This window comes from Microcaecilia unicolor, chromosome 1 (genome assembly GCF_901765095.1).
Source record: "Microcaecilia unicolor chromosome 1, aMicUni1.1, whole genome shotgun sequence".
Classification (NCBI taxonomy): Eukaryota; Metazoa; Chordata; class Amphibia; order Gymnophiona; family Siphonopidae; genus Microcaecilia; species Microcaecilia unicolor.
In genome coordinates this window covers 308,354,689-308,371,373 of record NC_044031.1, presented here as the reverse complement: position 1 = coordinate 308,371,373, position 16,685 = coordinate 308,354,689, and the positions used below count along the sequence as shown (strand labels likewise).

The window sequence follows — 16,685 nt, the reverse complement described above, 5'->3', positions numbered from 1 at the left end:
CGACAAGGCAGCACGGTGCAGTGATTAAGAGAGGCTGCCGGTGTCAGGGCCTTCCCTCTGTGAGTCCTGCCTATGCAGAAAAAGGAAGTTGAAACAAAGTAGGCGGGACTCACAGAGGGAAAGCCCCGATGCCGGCAGCCTCTCTTAATCGCTGCACTGGCTGATGCTGGGGCAGGGACCCAGACTCTCAAGCAGGCAGGCAGTGGGAGAAGGATGATGGGTAGGAGGAGGGAGAATCGCTGGACATGGATAGCAGGGAAGGACAGAGAAGGAGAATCGCAGGACATGGATGAGAGGCGAGGGCAGGGGAGAGAGGAGAATCGCTGGGCATGGATGGCAGGGAAGGACAGGGGGCAGAGGAGAATTGCTGGACATGGAGGGGAGGGCAGGGAAGAGAGAATCGCTGGACATAGATGGGAGGGGAGGGCAGAGGAGAGGAGAATCGCTGGACATGGATGGAAGGAGAGGACAGAGGAGAATCGCTGGACATGGGAGGGGAAGGCAGGAGAGAGAGAAGACATGCTGGACATGGATGGGAGGGGAAGGCAGGGAAGAGAGAATCGTTGGACATGGATGGAGGGGAGGGCAGGGGAGAGAAGAGAAATGTTGGAAATAGATGGAGAGGAGAACAGGAGAGAGAGAAGAATTGCTGGACATGGATGAAGGGAAAGACAGGGGGCAGAGGAGAGGAGAATTGCTGGTCATGGATGGATGGAGGGGTGGACGGGGAGAGAGGAGAAATGCTGGACTTGGATGGAGAATTATTGCTGGATATGGATACAGTGGAGGGAAGAGAGAGGAGAAATGCTGGACATGGATGGAGGGGAGGAAAGAGAAAAGAAGATGCACATGAATGGAGATGAGGGAAAGAGAAGAGGAGAAAAACTGCACATGGATGGAGAAAATAGGCAAAAGCTGGATCCTTGTTATACCTCCTCCAGTCAATTCCACGGAGGAGGACAGCTTTTACTTATGGATGTAGGGTAAGAATGAAGAAGAAAGGAGGAAAGTAAAGAAATAAATGGAAAGGAAGCCCTGGAAACGAAGTTAAGAGAACAGATAGAGAGCAGCAGAATCAGAGACTGGGACCAACATGGTCAGAAAAACAAAGTCACCAGACAACAAAGGTAGAAAAAAAACATCATTTTATTTACATTTTAGTGTTTGGAATATGTCCAATTTGAGAATTTACATCTTCTGTCTTATTTTGCACTGGGTATACTGGAGCTGTAACAGCTTACAGAAATTATTTATAATGAACAAAAATCACAAGTTATTTTTTTCTTCTATACTGGTATAATATTTTCAATGGTGCCTGTCTATATGCACTATGGCTGGTATAAGGGGTGTGGCTATCATAGGTGGTGACCCCACCCATAATGAGTACCAGTACCTTTTTTCCTACAAAAAAGCACTGATTAAATGAAACATATATACTGCATCCACATGAGCCTTCCCTTTTCAACAGTGGGTACAGAACTGAACTAGAGCATTTTCCCCATAGAATTCACCATATAAAATAAAATCTGATTTTGATTTCATCTCAGAATCAGCAACATAATCCCTCTTCAACAGATGCATTAGGCCTGATATTCAGCTGAGTTAGTGTTTTGCTGACCGCTGCCAGCTTTATTCCTGGATATTCAGTACCAAGCTGTATCTGTGCACTGGCATTGAATATCCAGGTATATGCAGTTGGATAAAACATACTTTGCGTGATATTCCACACGTAACCGGCTAGGATGAATCGCATAAAGAGAATACTGTGTTTGATGTGATTATCCTAGCCGCTTAAGTGCTTTATCCTCCTTACAACTCACCATACAAAAATATTCAAATTGTGATCACCACCTCAGAACAGCACAAGCTTAAAGAAGACAGGTTTTTGTTTGCCCCAGAGCCTGCTCTCAAAACCTATACAGAAAGTAACACACCATAACAGCCCTAACCTACCTATGAAAGGATAGTGCTATAAGCCCTAAAGCAAAAATATACCTGCTACTGGGAAACTGGAACAAGCTGGACTGTTACAAATTCCTACACAGAAACTACATGCTAGCAGAATCCTTCACCTAAGTTGCACGTACAGAACATGGACAAACCCTCATGTGATACAAAATAGGGAAAAGAGGGAGAATAGTGGAACACGTGTCTTCCAATATAGGATGCTGTCACGCAGGTAATTACAATTCGAGGACAAGCAGGCTGCTTGTTCTCACATGTGGGTTGACATCCGCGTCAGCCCGGGAACCGGCATTTTTGCAAGCAAAATATTTAAAAAAAAATCTTGCCAGAGCCTTCTGGCGCGCGTGCGTGGCTGATTTCCCGTCCGTTGAGTAAGCGTCCCCGCTCAGTTATTTTTTCTCCACGGTGAGGTGCAGTCGGGTTTTTTCTCCGCTCCTCTTAGGCCCGGTAAAGAGTCTTCCGTTTTTCTGGCTTTTGCCTTATTTCTTTTAGTAGATATTTACTTTAAAAAAAAAAAAAAAACTTCCCTTAGTTCTCTTTAGTTTTTTTGTGCCCTTTTAAAGTTTCCTTTCTTTTTTGCTGCGCGGTGGGGTTGTTCCCTTCTTTTCGTGTCCTTTTTTCTTTTAACAGGCACGATCGAGTCTTTTGATTTTGCAGAAGCCGTTTTTCCTTCCATGTCATCGAAGACACCCAGCGGCTTCAAACGTTGTACTCGGTGCAACCGGACCATCTCGGGTACCGATACCCACATCTTGTGTATCCAGTGACTTGAGCCCGACCACAGCCCAGCCGCTTGTAGTCTGTGTCTTTGCATGAAGAAACGGACTCAAGTGTCTCGAGAGGCCCAACGAGAGAAGCTTTTTGGGGCTCTGTCCGGTCCTTCAGCGTCGACATCGGTACCGAGGTCAGCGGCATTGACATCGAGGGACGCTTCGACGTCGGGAGCGAAGGTAATAGCTGCGGAATGACCAACTCGTGCTGGGAGCAGTGAGGCATCGAGTGGGTCTCCAACTGTCTCGAGGTCGCCTGTTATGCAGGCTCCCTGGGACCGACCTTCGTCGGACCCGGCCCCAAGGAGACGTGAGGATTCCACGTCTTCCTCATCGGTACCGAGGAGTCTCGATGACGAGCGTCGAGCGAAGGCGAAGAAGCACCGTCATCATTCTCCTTCGACACACAGTGCCGGGAGCTCCGGGGCATCGAGGGATTCAGCACCCAAGAAGCATGGGCACCGAGAAGATCGCTCTCCCTCTATTCAGGAGGTGCCGATGCGTCAGTCTAGCAGCCCGGTACCTGCTCCCGAGCCATGACAGATTCTGCCACCGGCTCCTATATCGACCCTGCAGCCTTGTCCGATGGCGGCTCTCGACGAGCACATCAGGGCCCTGCTTCCAGAGCTTCTGGAAGGGTTACTGCGCCAGTCTGTTTCGGTGTTGGGGGTGCTTGCGCCTTCCATACTATCTGCTGCAGCGGTATCTGGCCCTTTGCCTGTGGTGAGGTCCCTGCGGCATCGGTCTCGGCTACCACCCAGGTCGACTCCCCTTCGACGTCAGTGGAGGAAGCTTCACCGGAGTCCAGGCGGGCATCGACTTCTCGGCACCGCCATCGAGGACGTCGTTCCTCAAAGTTGAGGCAGGCTCAGTTTCGGACTGCTCTGAGAGATGTCTTGTCCAATACTGAAGATGAGCATTCGTGGGAGGAAGAGGAGGATCTCAGGTACTTTTCTTCTGTTGAGTCCTATGGGATTCCTTCTGAACCTTCCCCTCCACCAGAAAGGAGACTTTCTCCACCGGAGAGTCTATCCTTTACCTCCTTTGTCCAGGAAATGGCTGCGGCTATTCCCTTCCCTGTGGAGGCTGAGGATGAACCCAGGGCTGAGATGCTCGAAGTCCTGCATTATCCTTCTCCACCTAGAGAGGCTGCAAAGGCTCTTTTGCATAATGTACTAAAGGAAGTCCTTATGCAAAACTGGTCGTTCCCTCTGTCTAATCCCGTGATCCCGAAAGAACTGAATCCCAATATCGGATCCACGGGGAGCCTGGATTGATGAAGTCTCAGCTACCTCACAATTCCATGGTAGTGGACTCCACTCTCAAAAGAGCCAAGAGTACTGGGGACTATGCCTCAGCGCCCCCAGGCAGAGAATCTAGAACCTTGGACTCTTTTGAGAGGAAGGCGTATCAGGCCGCTATGCTCGCTGCCAAAATCCAGACATACCAGCTCTTCACGAGCATCCACTTGCGGAACTCAGTGAGGCAACTATCTAGCTTGGCAACAGAAGGCGTGTCGAAAATTCCTGGCCAGGGGTACATTCGACACTTTTGATGTAACATCCAGGATCGCTGCCCAAGATATAGTGATGCACACAGACTCTCATGGCTGCATGTCTCTGACTTGGATCATTCGGTCCAGCAGCGGATAGCGGATGTTCCTTGCCAAGGGGACAACCTTTTTGGTGAGAAAGTAGAGGATCTGGTTGACCAGCTTAAGAAGCACAATGATGCTATGGATTCTCTCTCCCACCGGGCGTCTTCTGCTACTACCTCCTCATCTAGGAGGTTTTTTTGGAGAGAAGAGGAGTGCTCCCTATTCCTATGCTAGGCGTAGGTACACTCCTGCTTCTTGGCAGCCTGTCCAGGCTCAGTACCAGCGCGCTCGTTCTCATGAACAGCGTGCGCCTAAAGCCTCTTCAGCTCCCCAGCAAAAGCAAGGAACGGGTTTTTGACTGGCTCCAGTTCAGCATAGCCTCACTAAAAGTGTCCGTGCCGGACGACTTGCCAGTTGGGGGGAGGTTGATATGTTTTCACCAAGGGTGGCCTCTCATAACCTTTGACCAATGGGTTCTTCAAATAGTCCGGTCAGGATACCCCTCAATCTAGAATCCAAACCTCCAAATTGTCCACCGGGAGCTCATTCTTACAGTTCCCAGCACAAACAGATACTTGCAGAGGAACTCTCCGCCCTTCTAAAGGCCCAAGCGGTCAAACCCGTTCCACCAGGGGAAGAAGGGCTGGGATTCTATTCCAGGTACTTCCTTGTGCAAAAGAAAACAGAGGGGATGCGTCCCATCCTAGACCTAAAGCGTGTCCTGTATTCAATTACAATACACAGCGAGTGTGAAGCTGTGTGAGTAGAGTTTCAATTTAGTGATTAGATAATAGCTTGAGTGGAATAGTTTACCATACTGCCAGGCTGGGACACCGGTGGCCCATTTCTGTGAAACCTTGCATGCACGATATGGTACCAGTAGCCACTGTGTCTATTCTCTAACTCTAGCCTTCTCCTTCTTTCTCACCAGTGGTGAATGAAATCCGAGAGAGAGAGAAGTTCCTGGCTGACATGGAAGCTTTAGGGCAAGGGAAGAACTATCGAATAATCATCCAAACACAGATCTCACAGGTAAGCTCTGCATGCAATAGCATTTGTAGCAGCATGTAGCACGGAGAGAAGGAGGCAAGGGGCCAGAAACCACTGGGAAAGGATGAAAAGAGAGTGTCTGACTTTCAACAAAGGTGAATTCTCACATGCACAGCCCTCATTAAAGAATGAATTATAAAAACAATGTTTTGCAGTAAATTATAACATTTTAAAGAATATATGCAAGAGCTGGCGCATAAAAAGGAGCAGGGGTTCAGTATTAAACTTCTATAACTGCATTAAAAAAGAGCTCTTACCTTTTTCCTTCTGAAGTGATTGCTGACCAGATACCCCTGAAAAAAACATGGACTGACTCAGAAAGATCAACTTGTTTAAGCCTATCAGAACCAATGCAAACAAGTCTAGAATTACATAGCATCTTTAAAAAAGCACGATCTGCAGATATGCATTACAGATACCTCTACCAAAATAACTAGCTTGCGGTTGTTCTGGGGATGGATATATATGTGGTGCATTCTTTCACACCTTCTCCTCTCCACCCAGACCTTCTTCCTCCTTCTCTTTCATTTCCCTATTCCTGCTGCACCCTTTCCCCTTTTTTCGTCTCTGTCCATCCCCTTCCCTCTCACTCACATTTCCAATTTGGGCTGCCAGATTTATCTGTGCGTCATTTTCAGCTGAAAGCATTCTCAGGCCGGCTACTCGATCAACCAGCACTGTATTCTGTTCTTTGGCTGGTGGGACCTGGGAACCTTTTTAGCCATGCTGCTGTCTCTGCTGGTCACTTCATTGCTTCTGTTTTCTTTTGCCTGCCTGCCTACTTGTGACAGCAATATCACAGATACATGGACAAGCCAAATACCTAAATCATCTCGTTTGTTCACAGGCCAGGCAAAGTTGAGATGCAGAAGAGGCAGCCTTCACAATGTAGCAGGCTGCTAAAATGAGTTTTCCTTTGCAGTTGCAGGAAGAACATTCTGGGCCCTGACCTAGAAAGGTGCCAATCAAATCTGAGTAGAGGAAAGTTGCCCAATAAAATTGAAGTCTTACCTTTTAAAAAGAGGTATAAAACGCTGAGTTCAGAGGCCTTTTCTTCTTCCCCAAGAGGGGTCCACAACTAGAACCATGTAGAACTACACTAGGTGGGTTACTCCACTCTGAAACCCACATGTGCCTTGGCTCCCTTGCCCTAGGGGCTAAGGGGAAAGGAGGAAGCACAGGGGTAGTCAGTCTGGTCCACAGCTGTCCCGTGGTGCGAACTGAGAGAGACCCGTTCCCACAGAGACTAAACCAGTGCTTATAAATATTTTTTTGTGGCTGTGACCACATTTGTGTGGCCACAGAAAGTGCATAGCCCCCCTGGCAATATGACAATGATGTCCTATGGAGGGTCATCCCAGGTCGCAGCCCCAATTGCGAGTATCGTGACCCTATTTGAGGTCACGACACACTGTTTGGAAAGCTCTGGACTAAACTGATTAAGGGTTGCTTGTTTGATCCATAGCTGTTTCCTGAAGCAAAGAGTGCTAGAGAGAAGAGGAAGGATAGATCATTGGGGAAATCTGATAATTTTATTGGCCTTGAATATTGCGTTCAGTTCTGGTCACCGTATCTCAAAAAAGATATAGTGGAATTAGAAAAGGTTCAAAGAGGACCGTCCAAAATGATAAAGGGGATGGAACTCCTCTCATATGAGGAAAGGCTAAAGAGATTAGTGCTCTTCAGCTTGGAAAAGAGACTGATGAGGGGAGATATGAGCAAGGTCTACAAAATCCTGAGTGGAGTAGAATGAGTAGAAGTGAATCGATTTTTTACTCGTTCCAAAATTACAAAGACTAGGGGACACTCAATGAAGTTACATGGAAATACTTTTAAAATAAATAGGAGGAAATATTTTTTTACTCAATGAATAGTTAAGCTATAGAACTCTTTGCCGGAGGATGTAGTAATAACAGTTGGCGTATCTTGATTTAGAAAAGGTTTGGACAATTCCTGGAGGAAAAGTCCATAATGTGCTATTGAGAGAGACATGGGGGACATGAAATGTTGCCACTGTTTGGGTTTCTGCCAGGTACTTATGATCTGGCTTGGTCACTGTTGGAAACAAGATACTGGCTAGATGGACCATTGGTCTGACCCAGTATGGCTATTCTTACGTTCTTAAGTTCTTATTATTACTATTTCACAGAGAGGTATTGAATAATGAGGGAAGAAGTTCCTTCATGCTGAAGTTCTGTCAAGAGTCAGTCTAAATGTGCTAACATTGTCCAGTTCAGCACACTCTGAGCCATCAAGTTCATACAAATTATGTTTAGTGGAAAATTAATCTGTTGGCTCTGGCTGCTTGCTATGTGAATATTCCATCACTGTTTCATTATTGCTACCAAGTATTACATATAATGGGCATTTGCTTTAAACATTTGATTGTTTTAATTCATTTATCCAGGCCTTATATGCACATGGTATTGCTTTTTAAATCAAAAGGCGAATCCTAAGGGTGGTTGAACAATTAGGTATAAACTATGTTATTTCTGACTTTACTTGTTTTGGACTGCTTTGGGTCCTACTGATTGTACATATCAGTAGGACCCAAAGCAGTCCAAAACAAGTAAAGTCTTGTCTAGAATTTTGGAAGATGGAAATAAGGAAATAAGGAAATAAAGATGAAGTTTTAGATGTGCTCTGTATAAGTTGTTGTTTACTTTTGCAATTTGTTTATGGATGCCTGTTCTGGTATGTGCATGTGATAATGTTTGAATAACTGTACTTATGGCTATGATTTCTGAACATGTGGCATCATTAAAGGACAGACTTTTAAATGCCCAGTTGGGTATATATGCTAATCTAAACTTTGTTAAATATTTCAGACATATCCATCTACTTGCTCCCATGATGTGTACGCCGCATTGAACCCAAGTTTGCTTGAGATAATATGGGATATAAATGTTTTTTTAAATCCTTTATCCTCCACCTTTTAAGGCATTGCCTAGGCAGCTGGATGGTGATGGTACAAGGAAAGCAAGTTTGATCCAGTGAAGACTAACTCAAAATAACCTTAGCTGGGCTCTAGTATTACCATATTGAAAATGCGACCAGACCATGCCTTTGTGGTTATGTTCCACTAATAAAACAATTAACTGGCTTTCTTGAAAGGATTATGGGGCTCATTTTCAAAGCATTTAGACTTACAAAGTTCCATAGGTTACTGTGGAGCTCATTTTTGAAAGAGAAAAATGTCCAAAAAGTATCATAAAGCAGCATTTGGATGAATTTCTTCTGAAAGTGTCCAAATCTGTATTTTCAAAACTTATTTTGCAGTGCATCCAAATCACAAGGGGGCATGTTGGGGATGTTTCAAAGGCAGGATTAGGGTGTACCTAACACTTGGACGTTTTACAGCCATAATGGAACATAGCCAAAACATCTAGGATGAAAACTTCAACGTTTTGGTCTAGACCTGTTTTTTCTAACAAATAAGACACAAAAAGATGTCCTAAATGACCAGAGAACCACTGGAGGGATTCAGGGATGACCCCCCCCCCCCCCCTTTACTCTCCCACTGGTCACTGACCTCCCAAAAATGTGAATAAACCAGCCTGTATGACAGCCTCAGATGATATAGCCAGGTCCATTAGAGCAGCATGCAGGTCCCTGGAGTAGTCTAGTGATGGGTGCACTGCACTGTAGACAAGTGGATCCAGGCCCATACCCTCTCCCTGTTACACTTGTGGTGGAAACTGTGAGCTCTCCAAAACTCACTAAAAACCCACTGCACCCACATATAGGTACCCCCTCCACCCATAAGAGCAATTGTAGTGGTGTAGAGTTGGGGGTAATGGGTTTGGGGTGGATTTTAGAGGGCTCAGCAGAGAACATAAGGGAGCAATGGTGTGATGTGTACCTGGGAGCATTTATATAAAGTCCACAGCTGTGCCCCCTAGGGTGCCCCATTGTTCTCCTGGGAAGTCTGGGGAACCAGTCTGCTTAAAATGCTGCCCCTCCTACATCCCAATGACTTGATTTTGTGTGTTTTTAACTTGTGCAGGTGTTTTTTGTTTTTTCAAAAATGGCCTAAAAATATAAATGTACAAAGCACAAAACCTTGCTCGAAATGGTATTTTAAAAAAAGATAGACATTTTTCTTTTTTTGAAAATGGTTACATTTGCTATTTGGATTTGGGACATTTAGCACAAAACATCCAAAGTCCAACTTAGGCATCACATCAAAAATTCCCCTCTATGTAACTTTGTAAGTCTAAGTGCTTTGAAATTTCACCTCTATATAACCTTTGGATGCATGACTAGGAACACAAACATACACTTATTTATTCATATCACAATTTCTTATATACAGCCACAACACAATTTTAAGGGTGAATAGTGTTCACAATGAGCTCCTTTTATTATTGACCAGATAGAAGAGATAAGAGTTTTTAGTTTTGCCACAGTATAAGTCAGCACAAGAACAAAATGTAAGAAAACCAATGGACTATATTAGGGGCTTATAGCACATTTAGTTATGTTTAACAAGTGAGAGACTTGCATGAAACCAAATATTTATCTTTATTATTTTGACTTATAAAACCACTTGTTCCTGAAACATGCTCAAAACAGAATAATTCATTTGTGTATCTAAAATGTAAACTTCTACAAAACAGATGAGGTGAAGATGTGATTCCATGTATCCTAATGAAAGGAGATTTTAATTTTACTTCCATTTAATTACAATGTATTCCATCTTTATAACACCAGGCTTTCCAAGGCAGATTACTACAACAATTAAGATTAATCTATCAGGAAACAGGATATCCTAACTTAAATTTGGCCATGCATTACTGTATTCTATAGAACAGTGTAGAAAAATGAGCATAAAATACCAAGTTTATTGCTGCTGTTTCTATCAGCTATAATAATTTTTTTAAGCTGTTTTAGTGATATTGAATTTTATTTCATTATATATATCTAGATATGGGAAGCTGTCAAATAGGTTAAAAAAAAAATATTTTATCCACAGCCTTTTAAGGCACTGCCTATCCAATTGAAACAGCTTTAGATTTTTTTTACAGATGGACCACGCATAGGTAGTCCCTTATTTCTAATAATATTTTGCTATTGTTTTCAATAGTGTTTGCTATTGTTTTGGGTGAGTTAAAATGGCAGCAAGATCTGCCTACTGCTGGCAAGCTCTATCTACGGCTTCAGCCCACATAACAGGCTAGTTAGGCTTATGCCATCTCAATCTAACCTTCTTGGTGCTGAGACCCTGATAGAGATAGGAGATAGGGCTATAACAATTGGGGTAAATGAGTTGGGAGAGGGATATAAAATAAGACAACGCACTCAGATACTTGCAGATAAAGGCTCATGCTATTGTATCCCAATCGAGGTCTGGTTTCAAGGGAGGCAGAAGCTCCAAACTGCAAGAGGAATCTGCTGGACACTCTCTTGTTCTTGCAAAAAAGAAATATGCACTGTATACAGAGGTCCACCTAGGGGATTCATACTTACTGCCCCTTTCTTAATTCATGCAGAAACTGAGGGAGATGGAAGTAATCGACAAGAAGAGAAGCTTGGAGCTGAGTCAAAGGCTGAAATCCTTGGAACAGAAAAAGCCAGAATCATCTCTAGAGTAATCCTTACACCCAACAGCTCATGCATCTGGAGCGAAGGGGAGTCTTACTCCATCAGTCTCCAGTCATGGTTGAGAAAAGAGGAAGATGCTTTGCTGCTGTTCTGTGCATCCACCTACTGATTTGGGAGCTGGAGACTGTGGAGGAGAAAGAAGCAAGTCTATTCAAGCAAGAAGGCCATGCTACCTGTATCTGAGGAGATGTCACAACCTTAGGGACTTGTGAGCTGAGTGAGATTCAGCTCATGACAGTCAGTGTTATTGGCAGTTCTGACTACTGCAGGCAAAATTAGGTTCACATATTCAGAGCTGGCACTTAACCAGGCATCAACATTGCATATCCAGGCCTTTGGCGGTGCCTGGATGTTATGTGGGTACAGCCAATATTCAGTCTGTACCCACATAGCTAACTAGGCTTAGTTAGGACTGTCTTCTATGTGGTCCAACATGTATGGTTAGTGACCCAGGCACCAGCTTTGAATATCACTCAGCATGCCCGGACAACTTCAGGGACTGCCCCAGCACTAACCAGAGAGTACCATGACTTCAGAGCAGATTCTCTGGTTTAGTGCCCCTGCCTATATGCTCCTGGGTAAGCCATTGTGATTTAACTAGACAAGAGATTCTTCTGCCTAGTTAGATCGCTTAGAATATTGACTCATTGATTTATATATTGTTATTTATATGGCTTTTAGGAAAATCTGTGAAAAAAAGCTTATTGAATATTTTCATAGCGATTGCTAAAAAAAAAACAGATATTGCTTAATGGAGATTGTTTTCCTAGAGTTTTACCAGAAGCAGACAACATAAAAGGGCCCTTTTACTAAGTGGCGGTAAGAACTAACATGTGCTTACAGCACACTAAAAGGCACTACCGCAGGACTTGCTCAGGTGTCCTGCAGTAGTTCTGGAATCAGTGCCCCACAATCCTATGCTAAAAAATATAACATATTTTTAGCATGGGACGTGTCTTTGGGGGTGGAGAGTAGGCGTGCCCTACACTAATTGACAAGTCATCATGTGCTGCCAATTAGCTTGGATTTAGCGCAGGAGCCTAAACCACCTAGTAAATAGGTTGCAATAAGGGCTACCGTGCAAATGGCCAAGCACTAATTGGGAAATTAGTATGTGGCTATTAATGGGAAAAGAAATTGTGGCCATTGTACTGCCATGCTAAAAGTGACCTCAGTGCACAAAAATGCAGCTTAGTAAAAAGGCCCCAAAATTTGCACAACTAAATAAATCTAACCAAACATATCAAGGAAATGCTCCCTGGGCTACTTGCATGAACCACTCAATTCTGGTATGAGATAAACAGGGCCCTGTTTAAGAGGATATTGTTTTTCAAATAGCAAAAATTTCCATTCTTAGAGGAAATAAACATAATGGTTTGTCTTGTACTAGAAGTGAGTGTTTTCATATATTGCTTCTAACATTTTGTTTCTATTCCCCTGTTTCATTTTTTGTTCAAAATTGATGCTAGAAAAGGCCAATTAGCTATAGAACTAATTTGGCTACATGAAATACATACTTGATGCATCAAATTCTTATCACAGGGCCTTTTAAAAGGCTTACATACCGCATATCCATTTGATAATGTTTTACTTACTAGAAAAACACAGTAACCACAAAAAAGGGGAACATGCACTTATTACACCCCTGCTGCCTAATCTGCAAATGGTGGAGAAGTATGGTGCAAAAAAAAGGGGGGGGTATATTGCCATTTTCTAGGGAATGCAGCCACACTTGCTGGTGTTGTCTCTGGACAGAAGCTGCTTGCAGAGAAAATAATTTAAGACTCATGAGCATACATGGGAATCCCTCTATGACATCATCCCTCTTCATAGCTCAGTCTATACAAAAGCTGGATAAGTCAATAGCACAGGAACGGAGAAAGGTGGGAGAGAAAAGTGTGGCTACATTCCCTTATCTACAGAAAACCTCCAGAACATGTAAGGAACTATTCTTTCTCCATTGAAAAGCAAGGGAGATGTAGGCATACTTATTGATGAGTTCCACCAGTAGAGATTTTTTTTTTTTTTTTTTTAATAAAGGTAGATTGGGAAAAACAGGGTGGTGGAAGAAAATTTCACAAAGCAAACAGATTCCTCAAAACAGATTACCCAACAATAAGATCTTGTTGAGAAGAGACTTCCAAACAGTAATATCTTGTAAACATATTTATAGAGGACCATATTGCAAATATCCTCAATAGAGTTATAGAGTTGCTTTTGCTCACATACAGTGAGCAGTGAGCCTTCCTGGAGACTGCAAGTTCCTATTATCATAACAGAAGTTGATGTGGTCAGCAGTCAATCGGGAAAGAGTCCTAGTAGATGCTGCCAACCAGGATTATTTGATTAAATGTAATAAAGAGTTGTGAATAGACTGAGTCCTATTGATGTAAAATAGTAAAGCACAATGAGAATCCAAAGTATGAAGAACTCTCTCATCATTGCTGGAATGTGGTTTTCAGAAATAATGGTAAGGGCAATGGATTGGTTGAGATGAAATTCTGCTACAATTTTCGGAAAGAGTCTGGGTTGAGTTCTTAGAACCACCTTGTTATATATGAACTGAGTGTAAAGAGGATAAGTGACTAGAGCTTGTAGGTCACTAACTCTCCTGGCTGATGTGATGGCCACTAAAAACAAAATTTTCCATGTGAGGTGTTTAAGTGTAGAATTATCCATGGGTTCAAAAGGCGATTCAAAAAGTTGAACTAGTATGATATTTAGGTTCCAAGATGGTGTAGGTAACTTGATGGGAGGGCAAAAATTCACAAGACCTGTTGTGAATTTAGAAAGTAAAGAATGAAGAGAGATCGAATTCCCATCAATGGTGTAAAAGAATGCTGAAAGCACACACAAATGAAGCCTCACCGAAGTTATGAGGCCAAAATTGGACAGGTGTAGGAGATAATAAAGAATGGTTTGAATAGAAGAGATAGTAGGGTGAATAGAATTCTGTGTATATCAGATGTTGTAGCGAGTCCATTTAAATATATAAGCTCATCTAGTGGAGGGTTTCCTGGATGCTAAAATAAATGCTTTTGTCTTCTCAAGAAAGTGGAGCAAATGAGCTTAGCCTGCATTCAACAGCCATGCTGTTAGATTCAGGGACCACAGATCCAGATGCATCAATTTTCCATTCTGTTGAGTTAGTAATGTTGGTTGAGTCTCCAGATGTATTGTTGGCACCACTGCCAGCAATTGTAATAAAGGGAGTGAAGTGGAACAGGTTGAGGTGAATCACTTGTTTACTCTTTCCAAAAATACTAGGACTAGGGGGCACATAATGAAGCTATAAAGTAGTAAATTTAAAACAAACTGGAGAAAATATTTCATCACTTAATGTGTAATTAAACTCTGGAATTCACTGCCAAAGAATGTGGTAAAAGCAGTTCGGTTAGCGGGGTTTAAAAAGGTTTGGATAGCTTCCTAAAAGAAAAGTCCATAAGCCATTATTAAAATAGACTTGGGAAAATCCACTGCTTATTTCTAGGATAAGCAGCATAAAATGTATTGTACTGTTTTGGGATCTTGCCCAGGTACTTGTGACCTGGATTGGCCACTGTTAGAAACCAGATACTGGGCTTGATGGACCTTCAGTCTGTCCCAGTATGGCAACACTTTATTCTTATGATTTGTCTGAGCTATTAAGGGGCAATGAAGATAATGCAAGAACTGTTTTGGATTATATCTTTTGATGTACTCCAAAAATGATAGGAATCAGGGAAAGCATAGAGAAGACTGTGATCCCATGTGATGATACATGGACAAAATGTTGAGGCACTGGTCTCATTGAACAGTAGAGTGGGCACTTTGCATTCTATGGTGGATCAAACAGATCTATCCATGGGTTTCCCCAAGTTTGAAAGAAATAATAAGTTATTTCCATATCCAGAGACCACTCCTGCAGACTGATGCAACAATTGAGTGAGTCCACCAGCTGACTACTAACTCCCTGAATGTGGGAAGTTCGAAGGGTAGTTTGAATAGAAAGAGCCAGACTCCAGACTTTCAAGGCCTCTTGAAACAGTCAAAGTGATCCTGAACCTCCCTGTTTGTTCAGGTAGGAGATGGGCACCTGCTTTTCTGTTTGAACCAGAAAGTGCTTATGAATAAAGACTTGATAAAACACTCTGGTTGCTCCGAGGACAGGCCTGATTTCCAAAATGTTTATGTGAAGAGACTGTTCTTTTATGGCCCAAAACCCTTGAGTATGAAGTCCTTTCAGATGGGTGCCCCAGGACCACAGAGAAGTATCTGTGGTGAGGACAACTTAGGGCTGAGGAAATTGAAATGGGCATCCTAGCTGCAGATTGCATGGAGACTGCAACCAAACCAGGGACCATCTCACTAGCAGAGGAAGGGGAATCTTCCTGGATAGTGGATGTGTACATTGGTTGCAGTGCAGTTTTACATGCCACTCAGGGCCGTGCCGATGCGGTAAGCGGGGTAAGCGCCGCAGGGGGGCGCCCACCTCTGGAGGGCGCCGCCGCGGTGCTTACTCTCGCCCCCTGCCGCCGAGGCCTTTAAATCTTTTACCTGGTCGCAGCAGCATTAGTAAAAGCGGAGCACTGCCAACGTCTCCCTTCCCTTGCACTCATTGGTTCCCTCAGTGTCCCGCCTTCTTCTGACGTCAGAAGAAGGCGGACACTGAGGGAACCAAGAGCGCGAAGGGAAGGTAGACATCGGCAGCGCTCCGCTTTCACTGATGCTGCTGCGACCTCTTCGTTGCCATCGCGTCGTCCCACCCCCCACTTCACGCGATTCGCGAACCGCGCTGCCGCTTAGCACTGCTTAAAAAAAAAATTTACATGTCAGCAGGAACAGGCTGCTTCAGCCAATCCCAGGAGCCTTCCTTCAGCCCTCAGGGGCGGAACACGCTGAAGGAAGGCCCCTGGGATTGGCTGAAGCAGCCTGTTCCTGCTGAATCGCTGATGTGTAATTTTTTTTTTTAAGCAGTGTTAAGTGGTTCACGAATCGCGTGAAGGGAGAAGACAATTTGCTGGAAATGGAGGGGAGGGGAGAGAGAGGAGGATTGCTGGCTATGGATGGAGGAGGGAAGGGCAGAGAGGGACAAGGATGGACATGGGGGCCCAGGGAGAGGACAATTTGTTGGAAATGGAGGGGAGGGGAGAGAGAGGAGGATTGCTGGCTATGGATGGAGGAGGGAAGGGCAGAGAGGGACAAGGATGGACGTGGATGGGAGGACAGGACCCAGGGAGAGAGAAGAAATTGCTGGAAATGGATATAGAGCAAGAAATGAAGAAGAAAGGAGGAAAGTAAAGAAATAAATGGAAAGGAAGCCCTGGAAATGGAGTTAAGAGGACAGATAGCAGCAGACTCAGATACTGGCCAGCATGATCGGAAAAAGAAAGTCACCAGACAACAAAGGTAGAAAAAAATCATTTTATTTTCATTTTAGTGTTTGGAATATGTCTACTTTGAGAATTTACATCTGCTATCTTATTTTACAATGTATAGCAATTTGTTTCTAAGAATATTGCTGACAATTCCTGTCAGTGTAGCAAGTGGTGAGCGATCATTTTCACCGGGGGGGGGCGTGATCATTTTCACCGGGGGGGGGGGCGCCAACTGATAGTCTGCAGGGGGGCGCCAGAGACCCTAGGCACGGCCCTGTGCTGTCTGAACCACTGTAGTCTGCCTCCCATAGATTAGCAATAAGACTGATTGGATTTGAGAGG

The 16,685-nt window shown here is 43.9% G+C and overlaps 1 protein-coding gene across 2 annotated transcripts in view; it reads left to right on the top strand.

The window, feature by feature from the left end:
• The window catches only part of C1H22orf23 (chromosome 1 C22orf23 homolog), a 137,922-nt gene that overhangs the window by 68,303 nt on the left and 52,934 nt on the right, over positions 1–16,685 (top strand). Inside the window, exons 6-7 of one of the 2 annotated variants that reach the window (XM_030208172.1) lie at positions 5,264–5,364; positions 10,875–13,356. In XM_030208172.1, the coding sequence (XP_030064032.1) occupies positions 5,264–5,364; positions 10,875–10,976 (203 nt within the window). In that variant the 3' untranslated portion in view covers positions 10,977–13,356. Of the gene's footprint in view, positions 1–5,263; positions 5,365–10,874; positions 13,357–16,685 lie in introns of those variants that run through there. The other variant, XM_030208181.1, reaches the window with a different exon arrangement.